Source organism: Anguilla rostrata, chromosome 4, assembly GCF_018555375.3.
Source record: "Anguilla rostrata isolate EN2019 chromosome 4, ASM1855537v3, whole genome shotgun sequence".
NCBI classification, from domain to species: Eukaryota; Metazoa; Chordata; class Actinopteri; order Anguilliformes; family Anguillidae; genus Anguilla; species Anguilla rostrata.
The window spans coordinates 36,280,693-36,306,713 of record NC_057936.1 but is presented as its reverse complement, the minus strand read 5'-3'; the positions used below and the strand labels follow the sequence as shown (position 1 = coordinate 36,306,713).

Sequence of the window (26,021 nt, the reverse complement as noted above, 5' to 3'; positions counted from 1 at the left end):
CTTTCTCCATTAGAGGACAAAGACTTAAGACTGTTGACATCAGCAGGCAAGAAGAGAGATTTATCTCAAAATCACATCTAAGAAATGAAAATGGAACTTTGCTTTAGAGTAACATTTCCATGCCCTAGATGCAATATTGAATTGGCGTGAAAATTTTGAAATGATTAATTTCCCTGACTGGGGAGCCATAATAAACCCCTCTCCACTACTTCCCCAGTCCTCTATCCACCAGCACTGCCAGCCTGGGGGAGAAAGTGCATGTTAATGATGCTAATAAAACACACACACACACACACACACACACACACACACATGCTAAATACACACCCACACACGTACACACACGCTAAATACACACACACACACACACACCCACACACATGCTAAATACACACCCACACACGTACACACACACGCTAAATACACACGCACACGCACATCCACACACATGCAAACAAACACAAGCACACACACACTAAATACACACCCACACAAACATGCTATACACCCACACACATACACACACACATGCTAAATACACACGCGCACACACACACACGCAAACATATACAAACACACGCATACATCTACACACGCACGCACACCTACTCACACCTATATATACACACACACATACACACAAACATAATCTGGGGGGTAGCATTACATGAAAAAGCTGATGAGCAGGTTCTGGGGGATTTCTAACTGTACCAATAAAAGAAAATGTCACAGTCATGAGTTCTTTTTAAATGCTTTAATGTCAAATAAGAGTAGAATTTTAGAACATTTTAAAGACCGAGGGGAAAAGAAAAGATTTTCAAAGACAGAAAAGCTTCACTTATAAATGAAAAGGCTGGACTGAACATCCCCTCCTTTGTAACATTACATCACAGCAGAAAATCTCTAGAAAAGCTTCCCTTTCATCCTCTTGAGTACAAAACAGATGGGTGTTCCAAGGGTGGAATAATGCAGACCCTATATAACCATCTCCCTTCTTTATCCACAGTGACATCAGATACAACATGCAATCTACCAGATGCACAGGGCACGCATTAGACCAGAGTAGGAAAGGGCAAAGCAGACCAGTCCTCACAATTTACGGTTCCACACGAGATGTCCAGAATATTATCCAATGCCCTGTTAAGGCACTGACTATGCATGTTACACAGCAGGTAAAGCAAATCATTAACCGTGGTCTGTTCCGTTTTAAAACAGAATCATGCCAGGTTAAAGGGAAGGCCACAACATCTCAGGAAATTATTTTTATATAACAGGTTTATCTGCCCCAAGAGGCTCTGGCAGCATTCAAAGTAGTCGCTCTTCTAGACAGATGTCACTTTTTGCCAACAGTGAGAGGTAAATGTGCAATAGGTTACATATTACATTTTTTCAGCTACATTCTTGTGAATTGTGGTAGCAAGCAGTGGATTTATTAACTTTATTAAAATATAGATTTTGGCCAGAACACAGCAGTAGCGTAAAGCATATTATTAGTTTAGCCCTCTAGACTTACCAAGCGTCATTAGAAAGTGTAGAAAATAACCCCGTCTAATAGCTGTAGCCCTGCCTTATTTAAGCACACAACGTAATTCCCCAGACAACAAAAACACATGAAGAAAAGGTATACAACTCAATAAATACATATGCACATTTTTTGTGTACAGTATGTTTTAGGTGAACATTAATGGCTTGAGGCATTTAAGAAAACCACAAATATGTATCACCTGCAATGCACTTTACACTGCACAACCTATATCAAAGAACCAATGTTTTTTTCCCCATCATCTCCTAGCAACTTTAGCTGATCAAATGCTACTTTTTGATAGCTGCCGCTAGAATGAACAAGAAAATGGATTTAAACAAAAAAGACACTACTGCAACTGATGTCTTGAATAAAGTGAGAGAACGTTTTTTTTTGCGTAAAATCTTAAAATACAGTAAACTACCACACTGTATAACATGATTTTCTTTTGCGCAGAACTGCACCAATGCACAGAGCTTTTAAGTCCTATTTACCTCCATTAACAACTCCAGATTACATTATTTTATTCATGACAACTCTAATATTAATAAATAGTACATAATGCAGAACATCGAATTTCTCTCCTACTTAAAGAATCACAACCACAGCTGGGAAGGAGTGTACAAACAGATGCAGTAATAACAGTAACTGAAATCAAAATAAATAAAAATAATAATAATTTAAGACCTTCTACAGGCAGTATACATAGCTCAAAAGCAAGTACATGGAATGATTTTTTAAAACCTGGTTTGAAATCTCAGACATTATCATCTGGATCAGCAGTAAGATGACAAACAGCCACAAGAAAGAAATTAGCTAGTACAGTCTGAGCGATAAACCTTTTGCTGGAATTGCACTTCTATTTTTGAACACCCTGCTTATCATTATCTGCCAGTAGTTCTGTTATGTTACTTTAAGTACTCCAATAAGAGCTACAGTGCTGAGAGGAACCAACGTGTTTAAGCTATTTTACATATTATTTTCCTCACTACAGAATCATTAATAACCAGGCAAATTCTCTTTTCTCATAGTCATTAAGTAGAAATGAGTCACAGGCTACTGGACAGGAAATGCTAGAGCGTTCATACATTTAAAGGCCTTGGTAAAGGGCAATGGAGCACTTCACTGGAACATCACAGACATGTGGAGTGGAGCAGCTAACGTATACCAGCCTCGCTACCAGGAAGTAGTTGGTTTCCGCCACATTAGAGCAGTAGTGTGAGAAGGTTACGTGTGAGCTGTGTTTAAGGGGGGTAGGGTTGCCATAGAGACACTAAAACACAGAGAAAAGGGAGCCCAGTGCCATGCCCGTTACAGCTCCAGTGAGCATGCCTAGTGCCATGTCGCCCCCGTTGTCATGGCGACGTTCCTGAATGATCACATGATTCACTCCTCGAGGAGGGTAACTGCCTGAAAGGCAAATCAGACGTTTGTATTATCTGCTGGCAAATGCTAACAAGGGGACGGTAAAAATCTATATTAGCAAGGTGCATTAGCATTATACAACGATAGCATATATGATGATTTGTCATAGTTGGACTGGTAACTAGTTAGTTACAGGCTTCAGGCTTAGGTCAGGCACTTAGCAAGAACTACCCTGCTACATAAATTTAAAATGCACAAAATCTAACTTGCTAAGCTGATCTGGGCAAGGGTCTCTGCCAGGCAAATAAATACTTTGAAAAGTTCACAAAGTACACTTTTGTAGTTCATTATGCTGTATAACCAAAGAGTAGCAAAATACTCTGTTTACCTTGGTACTGATAGGGGTACGCCACGGCGTAAGGCTGTCCATCAGAGCCGTAAACCACCTGTGTTCCAGGAGGAGGAGGAGGAGGCGGGCCATAGGCACCATGGTGGCCCTGGTCATACACCTGCAGAGGGTCAGGAGGGTCGGGCGTTATAAAGGAATTCTGGGAAAGACCTTGTCTGCATTTTCCAAAGCCCCACTGTGTTTTTGGACATCACCTGGTAAGCGGGAACAAACTCGGTGTACGGGGGAGGGGCTGAGGCCACCACCTCCTCAGAGAAACCAATCTGAGGTTCGGTGAGCACCTTAGGAAGAAAAGAGAAGCAGACGTAGCTGGTTCAGCAGGGCTCAAACAAAAGCAAGGCCAACAGACTGACAATGACACATCAGTCTCCATTAACTCCAGTCCATTATCTGGTACAGGTTTCCAAAAAGGTGCACTCACTGGTCAGAACAGAACAGAACCTTCAGTATGGAAAGAAATGATTTGCCATTACGTTCCTCAATCTCTGGCACGGCTGAGATTTTCTCCTGAAAACTTGGGACAGCCCATACAAAGTTAAAATCTCAGTTTTGAGGAGGTATTAAGTTAATCCTAAGAATTTCTGAAAGACCAATGTCTCACACATCCAACAATATATCTTCCACAGTTCAGATAATTCAAGTTACTGCCATACAAGTCATAATATCAGAATTGAAATGCACCACTTGATTTTATTTCTTAACAAATTCAGCCCACAAAACAGTCACACCACCAACTGATTAAATGCAAAATGCCATGCTACCTATGTTAGCAACATTGTCTTCAAAGGACCAGTACCTAGTTATCCTGTGGTGGAAAGCCTTTAGATCAGGATTTCAACCTAATTTGAATAAAAAATATGCTTGGTACCATAAGTATTTCTTTAGCTCTTCATGTATAACTATTATATTGTGACATGTATTGCACAGGGACAGTAATACTTTAGAAAACGTGGAAAAATGCATCCCTCCTCCAAATAAGCGAATATATTTGCTCACCGAATTCATTCTGGCATCCTGCAGGGCCATTGACCATGCCCTGAAACAAAGAAAAGAACAGCGAGTTGCTCCACCACTGCAAACACAGGGCACTCCTTTCCATGTTTACTCTCCAGAGTCACTTTCTAGGGCAAGGGTATTGTAATGACACCCAGGAAGCAGGGCAGGATTTTAGTTTCATTTGCAGTCTTGCAGTCTATTGTCTATTCTCTCTGCTGATTGGTTCTTTCTGCCAGGTCATACTCAAGTGCTTTACTTGTAAATTCCTATGTGAGCTGGTGCAGAGGGTGTATTTTTATTTTGACAGCTGCAGTGATTATATAGACGTAATTTGCGATCACAAAGTGAAAAGACAACAGTTACGATAAATGAATACTCGTAAGTCACCATGCATCGACCAGAACGCTTTAATATTCCGTGGAAACATGCCTGAACTGGTTAGAAGATCCCTTGAACACTTAATGAACTCACAAGGCATCGTCTGCACCGTCTGCGCAGATGCTGATGACCCTTCCGTCTCTGCACACGATCTGCAGTAGGGAATCCCGTCCTTTACCCTCTGGTGGGGTAAGATCTGTGGAAACACATTAACAGACAGGGAAGAGAGGGAGTCCTTTTTACTTTCCAGAGACACACAAAAACAAACACACACACACTGTGTTAGTACTCTATATACATACAATGTGTATGTATCCTTGTGTGTGCCCGTGTGTGTATGTTTCAGAAGCTGTCACTGAATCACATTGTTCTGCACATACGATTCAATCACAGCTTCTGTTACACAAACCAGCACACAGTCTTAGCACAGCGTATACTTTTGTGTGTGTGTGTGTGTGTGTGTGTGTTCATGCATGCATTGAGTGATTGAGTGACTGTGGCCTGACAGATTTACATAGTTTTTTAAAAGATACAGAAAATGAAAAAAGTACAGAAATCATTGCCAGTGACTTTCTACCTCTACACGCAGGCCCAGTGCGGACATTGATACAGTCAACCTTCATGTGTATTTGGTCCTCCATGTCCTGCCGATATTGGTCATCATAAAAAATCAAGCGACCATCAGACCACAGATCAAACCAGTTCTTCTTCCAGCGTCGCAGAATGGTGCCTGATTCAAGGAAGGATTCAGATGAATATCTTACAGTAGAAATATTAAAATCACAATTCCATATAAATGTACAATGCCCCCCCTGCCCCCCTCCTAGGTTCCCGAGTAAAGCACAGATCAAGTAAAAATATTCACAAATAATATTTACACTCACTCTGTCTTAGAAGCCATCCACTTTTCACATATGCCATCCTTGCAGAAATGTCACTAGATAAGGGGAAAAAAAAAAAAAAAACAAGTAACTGCCGGGGATGGTAGATTGCATCAGTATCACGTGGCTCAACAGATCATGCCTAGTTTCGAGGGCATATAGGAATGGCCTCTCACACCAAAGCGTTGTTTCTAAAAATAAAATTATGAAATTGACAGGATACGTGCTGGAAAGAGTACCCACCAATTAACGCGAGTAAATATTATTGTTGTGTTAATCATACTACTTTGTATGCGAAAGAAAAGTTACATAAATTGCGTTTCTAACAATGTGTAGGCAATTACACTGAAAAAAAACAAAGGGTGGATTTTCGCGTTCAACTTAATTTCGACAAAATGGAATAAATGTATGTTATCGTTATTTTCGCTGTCGACTCGAACACCGTAGCCGCTGAGTGGTATGATTGCTGTACGATTCAGCTAGCTAACGTTATGTTGGTTACTTTGCACAGTGGACGAACTGTCATTAGAATAACTTAGTCTTGAGCATTCCCATCACAGTGGCCACATTTTTATTTTGCTATGCCTAGAAGGCTAAGCTAGCTACCCAGCAATATAACTAACTAACTACTAGTAATGAATAGCCACAGCACGACAACGTTAGCTTGGTTAGCTACTCGGATTATATACTAGCGGTAGCTAGCTAAAGTTAGCAAGACTGCTCTAGTTGATAATAAAGATAAGAATAAAAATGGAAGTTAGCTACTAAATGTATTCAGCAACATATGTTAACATGAAATATAAGCATTGAATAGTAAGTTGCAAAGGGGTAAGATAAATTGCGTCGCAAGGAAATACCTTTGAACGTGCGATGAATCCGCTCCCGTTAGCTCTGTACGAATGCGATTGCCAGGAAAACTAGCGGCTTGTTTACAGAGAATGACAGCGCGTCAGGTGACAGCTAAACTTGAATGCTGGGAAATGTTGTATTTCCCACACAACAAAAAATTGTACCGTATATCTGTCGTGAAATTATATTTTCGATATATTTTGAAGGATTTAAGAAAAGTCATTGAACCGCCAGAAAAAGCATGGAAAAACATATTGTATGCCGCTAAATTAATTTAACTGACGATCTTATCCAAAGTGACTAACAATAGAATCACAATTAAAATGACATTCGTATAAAATATTTCCCGAGAAATACCATTTTAAATGGTATTTAACCATTTAACCTATTAATGCGTTACTATTTCCGTTACTGTTACATGATAAGATAAATACCTTATTAAAAAGTGCTTGGCTTTGAAATTAAATGCGACACTTAAATTGAGGTTATTTACATACATTGTAGTTTAAGAATATTTGCAATTGTGCATTATAAGCCATAAAAGCATACAAAATCAGCTAGTGAGTCTTCGGAGATTTTGTTACTACTCGGCCAGTTAAATCCGTAGAGTGAAGGCCGTGCCTTCTTTTTGTCCAATCAGAACTTACATATCGTATTCACTCCCGTTTGAGCCAATGAAAGTGGAATAAGTCATGAATAATTAAAGCATGTCGCTTTTTGGGTTGAAGAAAAATTATTATCCTAGTACTAGTACTACTCGTGGATCCTGTAAAGATGGCGACAGCAATATACCTGGAACATTACCTAGACAGTAAGTTACAGAAGTAGGCTATTCTAACTTGTACAACGGTTACGTTAGCGAGCTAATGGTAATAGATAAGTTTGACAGGCTACATAACTTCCCAAGTATGAAAATGAGAAAAGGAAATGCACTTTCGCTCTCTGAAAGATATTCTGGGACTGAGGTAGCGTTGCGATTGTGCATTAAAAAGAAAAACAAAAATAACGAACGGATCCCATTGGAATGTCGTTGAATAGATTTTAGTTTTTCGGAAATAAATGTATCTGTCCCGTATCTTCATTTAGCTGTGTCATGAGAAAAGTTAGTTAGGCAACCAGCTAGCTGTCTGCAACTGTGGTAGCGGCAAGCATACCAACCATAAGCACTGATCAGCGAACATTTTTCATTAGAACTGCTGCAATTATTACCAGATCCACTGACAGGGGGTGTGGCACTGGCACCCCTCTCTGTTTTTATTTTAGGCGAGTAACGATTTTTCTCATAAAATGTGGCTTATTGTAGCTGGTTAAAAGAAGAGGCAGCAAACTCGTTTGCTAAGGGAGCCAGGTTCTGAAGGAGGCGGGATGTTTGATTTTTAAGTGCGTCATCACATTGTTTGGTCACTGCGTGCTTCATGTTTCCTGTCATGTCGCCGCATTTTACCAGGCAACAATCGATTCGAACTCAGTGCCAAGTATTATTAGAAGAGTTGACATTATTCTTGGAAAGTATTTTCAAAACTTCTTGTCTTCACATCATTTAAAAATACCGCTAAGCAATCTCATATGTTGTTGAACTGATGAGGTTACTATTGCAAAGGTTAAGGTGTCCATTTGCAAAGCATAAGAATCGAGGCAAGTGTTTACGTTAACACAGTATAATTTGAGACTGAGAGGGCAGGAAGGTTAATCAGTCGTTAGTGTTAGGTGGTAGAGACTGCCCGGATGGAAACTGTAAAGGCTACACATATGAATACTTGTAAGAATAACACGAATAAAATCAAGTGATTTAACATTTTTTTTTATTAGGGATGGATGGAGCTGGGAGAAGGGGATTGATACTATTAGAAATAATTCTGTGATAAATAATTGAGGTTATGACGTGATTACGGAGACATGGCTCAGAGCTAAGGGAAGGGGACAAAGATGATTGGGGAGCCAGTAAAGTATGCCTGCGGCAGTGGTTCTCAAAGTCTTTCCTGGGGATCCCTGTGTATGCTGGTTTTCGTGCCAACTGCAATCCCAAAAATGTAACGAACTGCTAGTTTTTCTTAATTCGGTACGTTTCATGTTGTGAGCGATAGCTTTGCATGCCATGAAGTCAGTGGGAATTACAGGAGTTATTTCAGAGTGTGTTATTTCAGATTTACCATTCGTTTATACAACATCTCAATGCCCTGCGTCTCTTTGGCCAGTTGTGAAATGACAACTACACAGCCATGCACCCTTTGGCATTAGCACTCATGTTTTGCCATCTATAATCAATCACTTAGATTAGTCTAAATCAGTTTGATCAATCAAAAATCAATCTGTTAAATTTGTCTAAAGTCAATTAGTGGTGCAAAGAAAAAATTGACAGGTTCTGTATGCGCTTACAGGGATCACGTGATGTCAACAGTGACTTGGGCACTTCCCTAAAGAATTTAATTATTGGTACTTCTAAATTTTTTCTGGTGCCTTTTTTTAAGTTGGGACCACCAGTGACAACTACTGCATTAAGAAGTTGATTTTGAGCCCTGGTTTTACCACAGGTATTGAAAATCTTCCCTGCGAACTCCAGAGAAACTTCACTCTGATGCGTGAGTTGGACAATAGGGCTGAAGGTAAGGTTCAGTATGAATGACATATTTCTCATAAAAAGAGCTGCAAAAATTATTCCTGAATCGATAAGGACTCTTTGGTCTCTAGTGCTGTAAAATCAGTGGGAATTTTGCGGAATTTCGGTAATCATGTTTTCTTACCTTTACAGAAACGGAATATGTTATATAATGTTTGTATATGTTTCCTTTTGATAGAATAATAACTGTTCTTATTAATTGTTAAACAGATGAGACACAGTTGTGCATCTCTAGGTCACCTAAGGATAAAAAAAAAGTTTGGCTTCCTTAAAAATAGCAATAGAGAACGCATAGGCAGTGTCAAGGCTCTGATTAAAATTGAATGGAGCTCTATCTTAAAAGCTCAATTAGCTTGTTAGAAAAAAGCCTCACAGATAAAACAGTGAATATCTCAATATTGATTTCACTTAAGCCAAGGCAGAAGTGATAATAATTAAGCCAAAAGAAAAAAAAGACTTTTGGAGCTGCACAAGCTTACAGTGGGTTCTGTTTTAATGTCTCTGTAGAAAAGAAGGGAGAAATTGATAAGCTGGCGGCAGAGTACATCACGAACGTGAAGAATCTGGCCTCAGAGCAGAGAGTGGAGCACCTGCAGAAGCTCCAGTCCGCCTACAGCAAATGCAAAGAATACAGCACTGACAAAGTGCAGCTCGCCATGAAAACATACGAAATGGTTAAGTACCCGTTTTCCTACTTGCTGGGATATTTTTTCATTAGTTTGTTCCCCTGGGGCAATACTGAAGGAAGTGATACAAAATACCTTGATCTAGGGTATGAGAGCATTGGCAGTCCAGAAATTCAGAACATCAGGCAGCTGGTCTAATGGCCTGTGCAGCACACCTTCCTCTTCAATGGGGGACTTTTGCTTAGTTAAAATATAAATAAATTAATAGATGTTTTAATTTGATAGGCACTCATATCCAGAATGACTTATGCAGGTTACATTTTTACATGCAACCCATTTATACAGCTGAATATTTGCTGAGGCAGCTGAGGTCAAGCACCTTGCTTAAGGCTACAACAGCTGCGCCCCACCTGGGAATGAAACCCACAACCTTGGCATTACAGGCTTACTTTCCTAACCGTTACAGTACACTGCCAGTCCTACAGATGCGTACGGGTTCTAAAGATGGGAAAGACCACTTTTGTTACTCTTTTAATTGGACGTTGGAAGCTAAAATCCGCATCCGTAATGGCGCCAAGATTGTTTGCTTCAAATTTAGTATGTGTTCCAGACTGTCTCTCTGGATTGTCCTCCCAGGTGGACAAGCATATTTGCAGGCTGGATGCTGACCTGGCTCGCTTTGAGAAGGAGCTGAAGGAGAAGCTGGCAGTGAGCACTGAAGAGAGCCCCGATGGGAGGGCACTGAAGAGTAAGAGGCATGATTACGCTTTTGACACGTCTCACTCTGAGTGAATCAGTCCTTCCCTGGACTGAGCAGTCCCCTCCTGTGATCACGTAGAGCAGGGCCACCCAACCCTGTTCCCTGGTGATATTACGTCCTGTAGGTTTTCACTCAAATGCTAACAAAGCACACCTCATTCAGCGGCTAGAGATCTCGTTGAGCTGCTAAGTTGTAGAATCAGGCGTGCCAAATTAGGTTTGAAATGAAAACCTACAGGATGGTAGATCTCCAGGAATGGGGTTTGACGGCCCTGGCTTAGAATTTACTTAGAACTCATAGAACTTTACTACAAAAAATGCTAGATTACTCTAATAATTCTCCGTAACTACAGCTTATGACCAGTCCTAAATTTAGTGAAAGGACAGCAGAGTTATTATGGTAATGTGGGCATGCTGCAAGAAAATGTACTAATGTACACATCCAATGCAGGTGCAGGTCATTAAAGCAAAGTAAAGGCTATTAACTTCACATAATGTGGTCATGTGGTCATTAGAGAATTGCACACTGCAACTGAACTACTGAAAATTATGGGATGGAATGGTTTTTACCAAGTGAAGAGCAGTAGTTTTCCAAGTATGTCATGTGGAGAAAAACACAGCGTTGTAGGGCGGTTTACAGAAGTGTGCTCCTTATCAGACCCCCAAAGGAAAACAGGCTGTTTACTGTGCTGACAGGCAGTCAGCAGGGTGTGGTAAAGAGACAGCGCTCAGTTGCTAAACATCCTACTGTATCAGCATTATGTAAACCTCAGGCTCTCCGTAATACAGTGTAATCATATTTGGTATTGTTGGAAAGCCGATGTCATGGGGAACAAATTGGTGTCTCAGCTAGAAAGGTTAACCCAATGTGGTATGCTTGCTGAGATAGTGCAGTAGGATCATTGATATACTGTTTTGTTGTGATTGTGTCTTTATTTGATGAATTGGGGTTTTCCTTTGATCTTTGGATACATCAGAGAAAAAGTGCAATGGTTTGGGGAGATTCATCAACACTCCTGCACATCATATGCGTATAGCCATCTCACTATGCACACATTTTGCTCCATTGGATATTGCCATTATTAACATACTGTACAATAAATTGCATTCACTATAACCTGACATTCCTCTTTGACCCTTACCACTGCACACCAAGCAGTTTTTAGGTCCTTATGTACATATAGAACTCAGGATATCTGCACCCTGTAGTCACTCACCTATACTCACCTACTGTGTAGCAAGATACACAATTGTATCTATGCAGTCTACATAAGCCAGTGGCACATCCGCCTCTACCAATATAAATAGCAATCCACATAGAGCCAAACTGCTGGTGGAAAGCAGTTTCTTCTCCAGTTCTTTGCATAACTGTTTGCACAGAAGAAAGGTTAAAACACTATTTTGGAGTTTGATAATCAAGATATAATTTAATTATCCCATTCCAGTAGCACTGAGTAAGAATACACGCGTTCTTCGCCACTCAGATACTTCCGCTGTTTGGTGTATCTGAGGGGTTTCTTACAACATACTGAATGAAGATGCTGGTGAGAGAGCACTTGTGGATTAAAGTAGAGTTCATTATAGAAATAGACGTTACCCACTAGAATCAGTGAAACCAAGGTGTGCTGAGTTTCACTGCTCTTAAATTGGGTGAATTAACTGTAACTCTTGGTGTGCTTGGTGGACAGTGAGGGATGTGTGTTGACAACCACAGTAGTCCTATTCCTGTTACTTCGTTATGATCCACAAAGTTGCTTGTTGACCTTTCTGCAGAGGACATCAAGGACAAGAAGGGGCCCAAGGGGCGAGGCCGGAAAGTGTCAGAGGAAGATTCACCAAGGAAGAAAAAGCTGAAAAACAGGTGAGCTGAGGTGAAGCTACGCTCTTAGAAAAAGCACTCTGGGTGAGTTCAAACTCGTCAATCCAAGGACTGCTTGTACTTTTTGGAAGATTGGTAATTGGTTTCACAGGGTTTAACCTTAATGTTTGGAAGTATGTCTGCATTTCCAGATTGAATACCGTCCCATCTGATAACCCGAGAGTCTTACAAATGTATGCAATATGTAACATCCCTGTTGGTGAATGAAAAATCTTCATAAAATAATGGTTGTTGGAAGCTTGGATTTGTTCATGAATTGGAATCTTCTGTCAAATTAATGTCCCATCTTCGCTGGCCTATCTTACTTCTCTTTGCAGGCCAGAGGTGAAAGTCTCTGTTCTGGCAGCACATTCATCCGATGTGTTGGACATGCCGGTCGATCCCAACGAGCCAACTTACTGCTTGTGCCATCAAGTGTCGTACGGAGAAATGATTGGATGCGATAACCCTGATGTATGTTTTTACTTCTGTGTCTGCTCCCCCCATACACACACAGATTCAACTAGTACAAAAAAAATTATTAAATAGCAGAGAATGAATGAAGTTGATATTATGTTAAATAACATGTTGAAATTAAAATATTTCTTTTCAGTTGTTTTGAACTTTTTCTTATATTGTATTTTTCTTTCCTATTTTTTTTGGAACAGTGTCCAATAGAGTGGTTTCACTTTGGCTGTGTTAACCTTTCTACAAAGCCTAAAGGGAAATGGTAGGTGGAAAAGTATATTTAAGTTTTTTTATTATTATGCATTCATATTTTCAAATTATTCATTTTTTGCTAATATTTCCTACTAGTTTATTATTGATATTATTGAATTTATAGTTGATTAATATTAGTTCTTTAATTTTACATTTTACCTGTTTTTTTCAGGTTTTGTCCTTGCTGTGTGGAGGACAAGAAGAATTGAGCAGATTTGGGGGAAGGAAATCTGTCTATGTATATTTCTATGTATATGTATTTTGTTTGCACAGTAAAATGTAAAGCTTATATGATTTCACCATGGTTTCATGGCGAGGGAAAAATGTTTTATTTTTTAATTGATTTGCTTTTACTTGAAATGTACCAGTTTTAGTGGAGGTTTTAGTATATGTCGAGTCATACTGTAGATGAATCCATTTCAACCACAGAACTATTACTGTGACCAGTCACTTTCTTTTAGTTTAATTCAGTGTTAATAAGAGGCACATGGCAGCGATGGAAGCTTTGTTTGGTCCCCAGTGTCGCATCTGATCTTTACCACTACCTACCTCGCAGGGTAAATGCAACAATCACTTAGTCTTGCGCCCCTGCTAAAACACAGGAATGAAAAGCTTTCATATTCAAGCTTGAAGTCCTGAATTCAAGTCCTAAGAGTATATTGTGTATACTCCAAAATGCTTTGAAATCCTGGCTCCCCTCCTCACTTGAGTGCCGTGCTAATGATCAGAAATACTTTGCATACATAGATGCGGCACAGAGGCTGTGATGCACTTTTTGAGGAACTGCTTAAGTGTTCTAAGCACTCCTGCAATGTAAGAGTAATTAACGTACATACGGACCCTCAGTAAAATTTTATTCCCCCCCTTTACTCCCCATGAGATTGCGATGGTGATACAGGGGGAGGAGGTTTGAGATTTGTTCATGAAGGGGGTTGGGGCATGGTAGTTGAGATTGCGATCATAGGCTGGATGGGGGGGTCTTAGCTTAAAACTATAAAATGTTTTGCTATTAACTGTAGCTATAAGCTAAGACAGGGCCCTTTAGGGAGTCTGGGCCCTACTCACCGTGCATATCCTCTGCACAGGATGGGCCGGTGTTGCTGTCCTCTGTTGAGAAGCTTTCCCACCCCCCACCCCCCTTATGGAGAGGCCTGCATATGTATAAAATTGGGTGGTGAAGACTTTTTTTTAGTTACCTTAAAGTAAAAAATGTTTTGTTTAAATCTTTTCAGTTTTAGAGCGGGCACTAAAGGAAGCAAAAACTGTGTTTGCTTAGTTGTAAGCTATTTCGAGTGGTTTTGTAATACATCATGACCTTTACTAAGTTTATTTAACTTGCAATCAAAACGCAACTTATTTTAAATTTGTATTGCACAACAAGGTCTAACTAGCTTTCTATAGTTGTAGCAGAGACATTCTTTTAAAGAGATAGTTCACTTTTTTCAGTTTCAGTGTATGCTTTTGTATGACCCAGGCAGTTTTTGCATTCCAGAAGTTTCTAGACCTGCTGGCTTTACAATTGCAGTTATAGGGCATTCAGAGGTTTGCGCTCTCAAGTAATCAAATACGCTTCAAGTAACTCTGAAGCAGCTTCCATAGTGACGTAATCAAAAAACTCCAGAGAGTGAAGTACCCAATTAAATATATTCATGACTGCGGTGTGCTTAAGCCACCAAATAAAAGTGTTTTGCACACCTAGGAGAAGGTACCACATGAAACATCAATTAAAGGGATAGCTCACTTTCTGGGGTTTTTTGATATTTCTTGTTTTAGTGTGTTTTCGAACAGCCCACACAGTTTTTGTGAGCAGTGGATATTTATATATCTTTTATATTTACAGCAGTTTCTGATGCAGAGAGTTACATTATAAATATGTGTATTATCCAAATATGCTTCAAAAAATGTTGTTTAATTGTATTAACGGTTCAGACTATTTCCTATGGCACATGCAACCTGCACTCAAGGGACGGTTTCCTGTATCAACATTACTACACAGGCAGTTGGAAGAGAAGAGCTTGCACTTGAGAACTGAGAACCAATGATATAAAAAGATGATATTTATGTCTATGGTTGTGAATAAATGCTGTAACTTTAATCTGTGCTATTTTGCCTCTTCTGGAAGCACAACATGGCAGTACAAACTGCTTGCTGAATGTGGCCTTTTTCCTCCCATCTACCATATGAATGAATGCATGGTTCTTTTCCTTTGTAAAACAAGCAAACCCAAGAGGTAGAAAGCTTTATTGTATATCTGCACATGTTGACTATAATCACTGCTGAATTGTTGGAAAATAATTCCACATTTTATCCACAGTTTAGAAGCACCATTTGTGTTTTTTTAACCTATTAAAAGTGCACTACAGCTGACTTCCTTGTGTATTCCAGTGTACATTCCCACGTTCGCATTCCCAATCCCACATTTTCCCACTCTGCGCATATGGTACAATAGGAGAGCCAATGGCACTGGCTATTACTGCTGACAAATCTTAACTAGCGGATGCCAGGTACGCTGCTGAGAGGAACTATAAATATACATTTGCTTATGGAGCTGTACCCTTGTCCCATAAAAAAGAACTTTTTTTCATTAACTGAAACTGTCAGGGTGGTCTTTAAAATGCCCATAGCAACAGCCTTATCCTGATCTGTAGGTGAAACAGTTGGGAGAGGACAAAGATTACAAAAATTCCATCTCAAGCTGAAGACTTGTTGTGAATACTTCAAATCCCCCCTTTTATACGCCCAAATGGCCTGTGTGCCTTTTCTGAGAAAGGCCCATTTACGCAGCAGAGAACAGAACGCTCCCCTCTGCCTCCTACTTTCTACCTGTAGCCACCATTGCCCTCCCATTTCTAATACGGCTAATTAGCTTTTTGTGCCAAAGATCACATTTCATTTTGAATGCAAAGAGGAGAGACCGACATTCCCTGGTCTTTAAGCACACTACAAAAGCATTTGTTGGTACACTGAAGTGCTTGTTAGGATTCTCAGTTAATGTGGAAATAATGTGTAACAAACTCCAATTTCAACAGCGGTTCCTCAGGAGCACTGCTGAGTTTTTGTACACATCCTCTGTACTCACGGTCTCTCAGTCACTCTTTTTTCACCAGACTGCATTCCACCCGTGTACATTAGCAGCTGCCATTAACCTCACAAGTCTGGGTCACTGTTGCCAACTTGGCAACTTCCGTGCTAGATTTAGCGACTTTTCAGACTCCTTTAGTGAATTTATTTCAAAAAAGAGCCTAGCGACAAAAAAAATAATACACCTGTAATATATAAAATAAAATATTATTTTCTTGGAAACTTCAAGAAAATCTATGTCTGTTATGTAATACACATTTTCATGTGAAAACGGCATAGCGACTTTTCAGCATGAATTAGCAACATTCTGTGGGAAAAAGTTGGCAACCGCGGACTGGGGTGAGAAGACTAAAAGCCGTCCTCGGACTCGTCCCAGCTGCACGTCCCGCGGTCGTCCGCCTCGGGGAACTCCACCTCCAGGTCGTACACGAAGTCGGGGTCGTCCCTGCGTTTGCGGTTGCGCTCAAAGAGCACGTCCATGTGGGCCTTCCTGCGGGCCAGCTCCTCGTCGCTGAGCTTGTTGAGGTCTTGGTCCGGGTCCGGGCGGAGCTCGGCCAGGCTCTGCTCCAGGGTACGGCCGCGCAGGCGGTCCCGCAGCACGCCGTGCAGCCTCTCCAGCTGCTGCAGGGACACGCCCTGCAGGTAGGGACTGTGGCGCGCGTTGCTCTTCAGCCGCTCCGCTGCCAGGCTGCAGTCTGCGCGGGAAACAGGGACGGCATTGAGAAGCCCTGCTTTCACATTGCGCTTTCTGCTTTTGTGTGTGCGTGTGTGTTGGTGTGTGGGTGGGGGGGGTGTTTGTATGTGTGTGTATATATGAGTGTGTGCATGTGTGTGTGTGAGTGTCTGTATGTTTGCATGTGCGTGTATGCGTGTGTGTGTGTACGTGTGTATGTGTGTATGTGTGTGCACGTGTGTATGTGTGTATGTGTGTGCATGTGTATATGTCTGTGCATGCGTGTGTGTGTGTGTGTGTGGAGGGGGGGTTGTTTGTATGTGTGTGTGTATATCTGTGTGTGTGTGTGTGTGTGTGATTTGGGAACACAAATGTACTTATCTAGCTAATAAAAAATTGAAACTGAGAGTGAGCTGAAACAGAGAGAAGTGTGCGTCTGTTCAGAACAGCATGACACATAGTGTTTCCAGTATGGGACATGTAATAGGAAAGTTCCTGGTGGCCACAACTATTGTGCCCTTAAACTGCTACAAAACTTGAATCACTCCTGAAAATAATCTGTAAATTAATAACTGTATAGATTTAAGATGGGTAATTTGTCCAGGAAAATGACACTTGCCAAGCGAATAAATAACTTGGCATAATGCCACCGACATCTTCAGAATAGAATCACCCCACAGTTAAGGAATATTAAGGATTTTTTGCCTTTGAAAGTGTCATTTTCCATCCCTATAGGTTATTCATTTCCTTGTCCCTGGGAAAGGCTTCAGACATTAAGTAAATGGAAATCATAGTATATATGTACTATGGATATGGAACAATGAAAATGTTAAATAAATTAAAATAGTTGTTAAATTCGGTGTGTTGCAAAGTTAGGCATTTCTGACCTGAAAATTTTGAGAAGTTCCTCACTGGCATGATTCTTTGGCGCATCTTCTTGGTTTTGCCATCTTCGTAGACCAATACAATGGAAGGTGGGTCAAACTTCACTCCGCACCGTTTAGCCACATATGCCATTTCTACAGTTCAGCTCCCGTCATTTCTTGTTTGTAGAAAGAAAGAGAGGTATATGACGTTAGTTTTTTAAAAATCGTAAAAGAATGTTAAACCTTATATTCTGCACTTAACGTTAACTCCCACTAGGTGACACTGCACAGCGTTTTTACATGTTCTGTTTGACATTTTATCATTAACGTGTACGTTACAACATGCAACTACTTGTTGAAAACAAAGGAACTACCTCTAACAATTACCTGCTAAATACATATTATAACGTCAGCTGGAAAAGCTAACTTGTCTTTAGCTTGCCAGTATCTGAAACCCTGTATGTGGTAGGAAACCAACAGCAATACTTCTCTAGGTCAGTTGCAAACGCAGACCTATAATTAGATTTTAATAACTAGGATAAGTTACATCAACATCATACGTTTCTACGTAGACGCTGAAAGCGCTAGCAAACTAGACAGCCAACGTTAGCCAATAACTAACATACAGCGAGTAGACATTTGTAACAATAGCTGAAACAAAGAATAAGCTTACCGCTTGTTTTGCTCACATCGCTTCCATTTATTCAGATCTCTTTTTGTACAACTGTTTCAAGACAATAGTTTCGATGGAGTCAGTGATATTGTCAGTTATTAACTCACCAGTGACAACTGTCTGGTCTTTTTCCCTTTTGCGCAGATGGAGCATCCGCATCTTCAGGGCTTGTGTTGCTATGGGTTATAAGTTTGACCTCTATACTGCCTGCAAAATTTACAGTAACTCAAACGTAATAATCGTGAATATTGTAAATTTTGTTTTTTATTAAGTGTTAATACATGTGGAGTATATTTTCATTTTCAATAAAGTCCATCCATTTTCGATGTAACATAGTACATTTTGATCAGGCAGTGAAATTGCCAGCCTTCCAGCGCGCCGGTTGTTATCTGCTTCCGTGTTGGTTTTCCTCTGTACCAAAACAGCCAGACTGCCCTACAATCCAAAATTGTTACTTTAGTATTATAACAATGTAACAAAATGAGTTAAACATGGTTACCAAAGTGTTTTTGTGTGCGATCTTCTTAGTCGTGGAGATCTACGGGGTTGCCAAAACAGGTAAAGAACAAGAAAGGGCCCGTTACTGTTTACAAACTACTTGAAATAACAAGAGTGACTATTTAATCTCGTTTTTGTAGAGGAAGACAATTGCGACCTGTCGGGGGAATGGTTGGAATCTCTCAAGGTGACAAGAGATATTTGGAAAATGGGGTTCCACAGGTACTGATTGCTGTCGCTTATTTAGTAGCGAAGTAGCGAATGGACTATTGGGTTTTGACACTTTGGTCTGTGTGTTTAGAGAACTTGTTACCACCATGGAATGTGGTCGCCAGTCTCCGGAAAAGCTGCATGCTTTGCTCGTGCAGAACCTGCCCAGAGGAGTGTTCGTCGATCCATACCAACTGGCATCGCTACAACAGGACACAGGTTTACAGGTACCTGTAGATAAATGAAAGCATAAACGCACACACAATCTTCCTCAGGACATTTGTGATTCTTCTCATTCTGGTCGTAAAAAAGATGCCCTGTATTCTGTAAGATACTGTACCCTGTGCCTCAGTGAAATGGATATACCTGACTTTGCAGTATTTCAAATAAACTCTCAAAGGCCATATGGACTTTGGAAAGCATTTAAGTGGGGTTTTGTGGTCAGGTGAGACAAAGCTTTAACTATAAATGCAATATTTGGTGCTTTGAGTGTTATGTTTAAGCTGCATAATGTAATGGAGATGTTTGAGTTGTTCTGTTGAACTATTTTCACTCTCAGGCCCTTCTTCACTCTAAAGTTGATCTGGAGGCTCCAGCTTATGAGTCCAATGGTTTATCCATGTTTGTATATCCCAAACGTGACCCGGGACATCCTGGGCACCTCCAGGCTGTGCTGCCGATCCATGGCCGGTACCACCGGCCTTCTTCAGGACAGGGGTGGGAAAGGATTGAAATTGAACCCCCACGGCTATTCCTGAGAGCCAATGGCTGTGAGTGGTACTGTTTTAAGAGAACATAAAATGTAAATATTTTCCCAGATTGCAAGTGAAGAATCTTATTGTTATGTAGCCATTTTGCTTTGGTGTCAGTAAAAACATTTTTTTTTTTAAACACACACGGTGTAGGAACTACATTATTAAACAATATTTTGAGATCTTTATTAGTAACTTTTTTTTTAAGGTGCACAACACCTGGCAGTGGCTCCACCTGTCCTTATGGATGCTCCCTGCAGTGGTCACAACATGAGCATGTGCAAATGGATGGAGGTCCAGCTTCCCCAGGTATTGCAGGCCAGTGAGAAAGTATGTGGACTGTGACAATTTTTGTTGTTTTGGGTCTATACTCCAGCACATTGGTCTTTAAACAATAAATTTGAGTCTAAAGTGCAGACTGTTAGCTTTAATTTGTGGGTATATACATCCCTATTGGGTGAAAGATGTAGGAACTGCAGCCATTTGTATACATAGTTCCCCCATTTAGGGACTTAAAGTAATTAATCAAATTAACATAATTATAAATAAAATGGTCATATTTAATACTTGGTTGCTAATCCTTTTCATTCAATGACTCCCTGAAGTCTGCGACCTAAAGGCACCACCAGATGCTGGGTATCTTCCCTGGTGATTCTTTGCCAGGCTTTGCACTGCAGCTGTGTTCAGTTCCTGCTTTTTTCAGGGGCTTTTTGCATTCAGTCTTGTTTTTAGCAACTGAAATGGATGTTCAATTGCGTTCGGGTCTGGTGTTTTACTTGGCCATTCAAGAAGATTCTACTTTAGGCCCTGAAAAACTCCTAGTATGTTTGGTGCCATTGTTCTGCTGCAAGGTGAAGTGCCAATGAGTTCTGAGGCATTTGTGTGCATCTGAGCAGATACGATGTTTCTGTACACTTCAGAATTCATCCTGCTGCTGTCAGCAATCACATCATCAGTCAAGACAAGTGAGGCAGTTCCAGTGGCAGTCATACCTGCCCAAGCCATAAAACTACCTCCAGTATGTTTCACAGATGAGGGGAGTGTTTTTGGATTATGAGCAGTTTCTTTCTTCCTCCACACTTTACTCTTTCAGTCACATTGGTACAGGTTAATACTCGCCTAATCTGTCCATAAGACTTTGTTCCAGAACTCTTTAATGTACTTTTTCTAGCAAACTGTAATTTCGCCATTCTGTTCTTGAGTGGGTTGCATTTTGTGGTGAAACCTCTGAGGTTATGCTGGTGTTGTCTTCTCTTTATGGTAGTCTTTGACACATCTATGCCTTCATCCTGGAGAGTGTTCTTGATCTTTTCAACAGTTGAAAATGGGTTTTTCTGCACAATTGAAAGTAATCTTCAGTCATCCACCACTGTCATCCTTCGTGGGCTACAAGGTTAATTGATATTGCTGAGCACTCCAGTGCATTCCTATGTCCTACCATGTATCAAACAGCTATTTCTGAGACACCTGATGTTTTGGCTATGTCACTGATCAATTTATTCAGATTTTTCAGCCTCGTGTTGTCCTGCTTTACTGGCATTGGCACTTCTTTGATCTTAATGTTGAGAGACAATAGTAGGAATCCAAATGCAACTCATAGAATCAACTCTTGACCTTTTGTTAGCTTTCTTTTGCATGAACCAATGATGCAACAACACATAATTGGTGAAGAAACAACTGAGCAGCTAATTATCCAGTTACATGGTACTTTACAATTGGGGAACTATGTATAAAAAAGAGCTGTAATTCCTTCGAGGTGCACCCAAGATAGATGTAAATGCCCTCAAATTAAAGTCGAAAGTTTGCACTTTAACCTCATATTCACTGTTTCATTTCCAGTCCAATGTGCTGGAGTACAAACCCAAAACAAAAAATATGTATCATTGTACAAATACTTATGAGCTGTACTGTTGGAAGATTATAAAGGAGAAGAATGCAATGATTTAAATAACATGCTTAATGACTCAACACATAGAGCCAATCCTGATGCATTACCTTGCAGCACTTACTGTAGCAGACATTCTAATACATAGTTCAAATAGTTATTTTAAACATAGTTTCAAATAAACAATTCATTTGTACAGCTGGATATTTTTCCTGAAATAATCCTGATTAAATACCATGCTTAAGAGTACAGTGGCAATACCTCAGTTATAATCCCACAACCTTCAGTTAATAGACCAGTTTCCTAACCATTATACCTTATTAATAGCCAAATCAAATGTCATAATAAGATTATCGGTATGATTTTTGTTTTTCGTCCAGTCTTCTGTAAATTTATTTGGGAGTTTATGTGTATGCTATTTTAACTCTGTCCTTCAGACAAGTTAAGAACTGAGTAAGCACAATTTTCCATTAGCACCACTTGCAACTGATAAATTAGCACCTTTGGGGGAATTATTGTTAAAGTTAAAAAATGTAATTGTTCGTCCCCATATTCAGTGGGGGAAGTTTTCTTAACCCTGCCTTTGTGCTCTCCCTTCCCAGGACCAGAGGCACATCAGTCTGGAGCTCCCGGTGGGCGACTGGTCTTTGGCGGTACCGGTGTGTGGTGGCACCTTGCTGGTGACACTGCTATGTTGTGTTCTCATTGCAAATGCTATTCAGAGGCATGGCTTTCAATAGTCTTATTAGTCTGTCACTGGAAAATGTCCCTGTGGAAAAAAATGAAAGTACCGGTGTAGTCCGCAGCCTCTCAGAGTGCATGAAAGCTAATGTCAGCCCACTCCGCTGGAAGATAGACCACTGCCTGATGTCACTGGCTTGCTGTTATTGTTCATTGGCATGGGCCAAAGAAGAGACGACACCTGGATTTTGAATTGACGTCAGTTTGTTTTGGAGGGAGAGATTGATGATTTTATAGACTCTTTGTGGTTGTAAAAAACCTTGTTTTCTATCAAACTTTTGAAACGTGGAGCTGGAGTAGTGATGTTGCAGGCAACAATACATTTTCTTGTGAGCTCTAAAATGGTGTTGTTTATAAAATAATACTGTGAACATGCTTTGTTGAGTGCAACAAAGCATAAACTGTATAAATGTTTTTTTTTCCTCTTTATTTTGTAATCATGGGTGATATTGTGGAGTTTATTTTTGTATTTTCAGATTCAATAAATAATTAAACCAGAAAAAATGGTCAATTTGTTATGACATTGATTTCCTCAAGCTGAAGTTAGTCATTTGATATTTAAAATGACAGAATTTAACCTCTGCTATGAATAATTCTGTTCACTTTATAAGTTAATACAGTGTAAGAAAAAAAGATTTCATTCTATTTGACTCCGGTTTAATTCTGCACCGACTACGAAAACCTGTTCACAATCGTTAATAAGAGAAATTCAGTAGTCTTGGGAAAAGTAGTGTGGAATCGTCTCATCCGCATTTTATTGTTTTTACCCAAAGAAGATTTTGACTACGTCACCCACAATGCTTTTCGAAAAAACGAAAAAGTCGTTCTTATTTTTGCTTCCGACTCCTTCTTGGATAGTTTGATTAAATGTAAATGGGCAGATATATTTTGTATTTTTCGGCTAGTTATTATACCATTAAAACTGTCGCTTTATATTTTCATTAGTTGTGGCGTGTTCTGAGCATAGACTGGGTTGGGTCAGTAGTTCCGCTTCCCCTGCGCCATTGCGGATCTACTACCCCGGTCCAAGAAGATTAAAGAATAAAGGGAACGTAAGCAAAATATCCCATATCAAGTTGTGTAAGAAGTAATATAAGTATTGTAATAAGTCATTGGACAGGTGTTAAGAGTGGCCAAATTGTTTAACGGCTCTGGGAAGGCGAGCAAAGTTTTGTGGAAGTTTCACAGCGCGAGTTTCGCTGGTGAGTTCTGATTTCTGAACACACTTAGCTTGCTAATGTTAGCGAACAGGCTAAATTCTTCTGTGTTTTTAAAGTTTTATAATGTGTGAAATTTGTGCGTATACGTCGTGTGCGAAACATTACTGCATCTTTTGCTTAATGAAAAGTCGCTTTTGTAAAATCATGCATATCTTTTCGAAAATTAGGTGCGTAAAGTTTTAATGAATGCTTAAACAACGGTTCACTGATTAACTATAACGGAGCAGTTGGATCGCTAACATTTAGTTAGCATATAGCTATGCACAACGTCGCGTTGTTTAGCGCCCTCAACTGAGTAGAGAGTAATATGACCTAGCGAATGTATTGGTCAGTTAGCGTCAGATAGCTTACGTTTGGCGTTTAACTAGCTAGTTGCTCGCTTGTTACCATGCCTGAGCAGTGACACAGGTGTAGTCGGCTAATTTAGCTTGATGGTACTTCCATAAAAGGCGTTGTTGCTAGTTACAATTTGAATAATGTATCTGTTTAAACTCGATTTTAGGATTGCATGATGCATAGGCATGTTCAGTCAGTTATTTGGAAACCATGCCAATGCTGTTTAGCTAACCTGCTAGCGAGTAGTTTTATCCATTTTATTTGCCTTGGCTCTCTTGTCAACCCTGTTAAGATTCTAACTTTTTGATCTCAGAAAGCTTGCTAGCATCGTTTGCCTGGCTTGCTGAAATATAACATTAGAGTTACTTCGTCAACCGAACCCTGAAGAAAATTGATATATAGCATAATTTTCTTTAAAAGGAAAATAAAAGTAGAGTACAACGGGGAGCACACGCAGGGAATAGCCTGAAGTTGAACTGTTCAGACGCGCCCTTATTAGTTTTTTTTTCAGACAGGCTTTATCGAAACACCTGGTCGTGTTCTGTTCTATTTCAGTGCTTGAACATGTCATGAATTTAGTTAAACACGGTGCGTTTTTCCCAACACATTGAAATGTATTCTTTTCGTTTGCTCCTTGTTGATCTAGTTTTTACATGCACACATCCTTTATTTTGGTTATCGGCGCAAATTGTTAAAGAGACAACATGCTTTTATGTGCTTACTTGCGTCAGAAGAGTTTGTAGGCAATATCTTAAGTTCCTTTTTCATAACACGATGTAAATACGCAAGATACACGACGTTATTGTACCGAATAATAGCTTATATGAAGGTGAGAACAGTTGAGGGTAAGCTAAATGTTTTAACTTGGCTTAAAACTGCGCTATGGTGTCACAACCAAACAATCACTAAAAACTGCAAATAAGCAGAGCAGTCTAGGGAAATGTTTAATTGCGTACCAAGGCGCAGAAGTGAACATATGACCTTAAAACACATTACTACTTGCCATCGTGCCATTGCCAACTTGCAGACACGATAAGGTTGCAGAGGTGCTGGAGGGACGTGTGCAAGTGCTTAACAGGGCCACAGGTGAAGCTAAGACGTTGAGCAGGCATAGCTAATAGTCTGGTTGGAGTGTGACCACTCAAGTGAGCCCTGAGATTTTTTTCAAATGATTTTGTGCGCCCAGTCGGCATCCCCTCATTGGCTGTAGCTATGATTGACGTGCAGTCAGAGCTACTAGCTGGTCCTTTTTTCCTTGAACGGTTTGGTTATTTGCCAAAGTCCTGTGTGTGGGTGTTATAGTATTTATCATTGGTCCATCAGCATTTCGCAGATGTTCTTGCCTGGAAAATTGCTTTTTTTTGGGGGAATGATGGACCTACTTTCCTGCCATTATATAATGTGAGCATAGAAGTCATTGAGCAAGCCCCACAAATAAATGTGGAGTAGAAACATCATCTTTTGTTGTAACTTATTGGAAATGAGTGTAACCCGCCAGGCTGCACGTCTGGATCTCTTCCTGGTTACGAGTTCCCCCAACTGTAGAGGCGGCTTCAGTTCTGGGGCCACAGTCGGGGAACTTCTCAGAGCCCAGTCTGATGCATGCGGTTTGGACAGGGACGCACAGGCCTAGGGTCATAAAGTCTGAGCGATTAGTCAGGTACCAGTGCCTTTGGTGCTTGACCCACACAAAAAAGGATACTCCTCCACAGCATGGTTTCCCAGCCAACTTCAGTGACTCAGTCAGGAAGCACGAAGAAAAACAATGTAGTGTTTTCTCCTTTGCCCTCTTCATGCTGTCTGTTCATATTGAGTTGGTCAGCAGAGGTCACTGTGATGTCCTAATTTCTATAAAGTCTGGGTTCGAATAAGATCTTAGGTTATGGTTGTGTCCTGTACTGTTCACAAAATTAATATCCATCACTTTTTTGGAGTCCCTGAAACTTGGAAGGGTTAGCATCATTGGTGCCTATTGAAATGAAAATTAGATGAAATTCTGCTTTCTGTTTTTTGCTTGGTGGCCATTTTGGTTTTTGATCAAAAGGCAGTTAGAAGAATTGCGAACCAAACATTTTCCCAAAACACAGTGCTGTCTTAACGTTTTAT

At 40.2% G+C, this 26,021-nt stretch overlaps 5 protein-coding genes across 10 annotated transcripts in view; 3 read left to right on the top strand and 2 right to left on the bottom strand.

The window, feature by feature from the left end:
* Positions 1-739: 739 nt before the first annotated feature.
* On the bottom strand, positions 740-6,557 carry plekhb2 (pleckstrin homology domain containing, family B (evectins) member 2). The gene is made up of 8 exons (XM_064332439.1): positions 6,409-6,557; positions 5,555-5,607; positions 5,248-5,400; positions 4,764-4,866; positions 4,293-4,332; positions 3,491-3,577; positions 3,276-3,396; positions 740-2,932 (listed from the first exon to the last, which is right to left on the bottom strand). The coding sequence occupies exons 2-8, from the start codon at positions 5,589-5,591 to the stop codon at positions 2,796-2,798; spliced, it is 678 nt and encodes a 225-aa protein (XP_064188509.1). The 5' UTR covers positions 5,592-5,607; positions 6,409-6,557; the 3' UTR covers positions 740-2,795.
* A 537-nt stretch (positions 6,558-7,094) lies between these two features.
* On the top strand, positions 7,095-15,075 carry ing5a (inhibitor of growth family, member 5a). Its single transcript, XM_064332438.1, has 8 exons — positions 7,095-7,211; positions 8,932-9,003; positions 9,525-9,691; positions 10,280-10,391; positions 12,176-12,263; positions 12,599-12,734; positions 12,929-12,990; positions 13,153-15,075. Exons 1-8 carry the CDS (start codon positions 7,175-7,177, stop codon positions 13,187-13,189), a joined length of 711 nt encoding a protein of 236 aa, XP_064188508.1. The 5' UTR covers positions 7,095-7,174; the 3' UTR covers positions 13,190-15,075.
* A 129-nt stretch (positions 15,076-15,204) lies between these two features.
* Positions 15,205-18,528, bottom strand: cep19 (centrosomal protein 19). The gene is made up of 3 exons (XM_064332440.1): positions 18,381-18,528; positions 17,622-17,776; positions 15,205-16,756 (listed from the first exon to the last, which is right to left on the bottom strand). Exons 2-3 carry the CDS (start codon positions 17,749-17,751, stop codon positions 16,410-16,412), a joined length of 477 nt encoding a protein of 158 aa, XP_064188510.1. The 5' UTR covers positions 17,752-17,776; positions 18,381-18,528; the 3' UTR covers positions 15,205-16,409.
* A 104-nt stretch (positions 18,529-18,632) lies between these two features.
* Positions 18,633-22,870, top strand: pigx (phosphatidylinositol glycan anchor biosynthesis, class X). 2 transcript variants are annotated; one of them, XM_064332436.1, is made up of 6 exons: positions 18,633-18,831; positions 18,912-18,993; positions 19,073-19,208; positions 19,541-19,751; positions 19,942-20,063; positions 22,221-22,870. In XM_064332436.1, the coding sequence occupies exons 1-6, from the start codon at positions 18,765-18,767 to the stop codon at positions 22,356-22,358; spliced, it is 756 nt and encodes a 251-aa protein (XP_064188506.1). In that variant the 5' UTR covers positions 18,633-18,764; the 3' UTR covers positions 22,359-22,870. The 2 variants fall into 2 exon arrangements, with proteins under 2 accessions (XP_064188506.1, XP_064188507.1); XM_064332437.1 differs by having other exon boundaries at positions 18,635-18,831; positions 19,942-20,042.
* Positions 22,871-23,174: 304 nt separating this feature from the next.
* The window catches only part of pak2b (p21 protein (Cdc42/Rac)-activated kinase 2b), a 28,523-nt gene continuing 25,676 nt past the window's right edge, over positions 23,175-26,021 (top strand). For 2 of the 5 annotated variants that reach the window (XM_064332434.1, XM_064332433.1), the window contains exon 1: positions 23,175-23,411. The gene's annotated coding sequence lies outside the window, so the exon portion shown is untranslated. Of the gene's footprint in view, positions 23,562-24,096; positions 24,504-26,021 lie in introns of those variants that run through there. The other 3 variants (XM_064332431.1, XM_064332432.1, XM_064332435.1) reach the window with 2 other exon arrangements.

What these genes read in the sequence shown, in the direction of transcription:
- plekhb2 (XM_064332439.1), bottom strand. Translation starts at nt 5,591, where the DNA reads ATGGCATATGTGAAAAGTGGATGGCTTCTAAGACAGA. An exon ending in GACGGTGCAGACGATGCCTT is followed by an intron (nt 4,333 to 4,763) that starts GTGAGTTCATTA and finishes TCTTTGTTTCAG; the next exon opens with GGCATGGTCAATGGCCCTGC. An exon ending in AGTTTGTTCCCGCTTACCAG is followed by an intron (nt 3,397 to 3,490) that starts GTGATGTCCAAA and finishes GACCCTCTGCAG; the next exon opens with GTGTATGACCAGGGCCACCA.
- ing5a (XM_064332438.1), top strand. Translation starts at nt 7,175, where the DNA reads ATGGCGACAGCAATATACCTGGAACATTACCTAGACA. An exon ending in CCTGGAACATTACCTAGACA is followed by an intron (nt 7,212 to 8,931) that starts GTAAGTTACAGA and finishes GTTTTACCACAG; the next exon opens with GTATTGAAAATCTTCCCTGC. An exon ending in AAGAAAAAGCTGAAAAACAG is followed by an intron (nt 12,264 to 12,598) that starts GTGAGCTGAGGT and finishes TTCTCTTTGCAG; the next exon opens with GCCAGAGGTGAAAGTCTCTG.
- cep19 (XM_064332440.1), bottom strand. Translation starts at nt 17,751, where the DNA reads ATGGCATATGTGGCTAAACGGTGCGGAGTGAAGTTTGACCCACCTTCC. An exon ending in GAACTTCTCAAAATTTTCAG is followed by an intron (nt 16,757 to 17,621) that starts GTCAGAAATGCC and finishes TTTCCCGCGCAG; the next exon opens with ACTGCAGCCTGGCAGCGGAG.
- pigx (XM_064332436.1), top strand. Translation starts at nt 18,765, where the DNA reads ATGGTTACCAAAGTGTTTTTGTGTGCGATCTTCTTAGTCGTGGAGATC. An exon ending in CTACGGGGTTGCCAAAACAG is followed by an intron (nt 18,832 to 18,911) that starts GTAAAGAACAAG and finishes TCGTTTTTGTAG; the next exon opens with AGGAAGACAATTGCGACCTG. An exon ending in TATTGCAGGCCAGTGAGAAA is followed by an intron (nt 20,064 to 22,220) that starts GTATGTGGACTG and finishes CTCCCTTCCCAG; the next exon opens with GACCAGAGGCACATCAGTCT.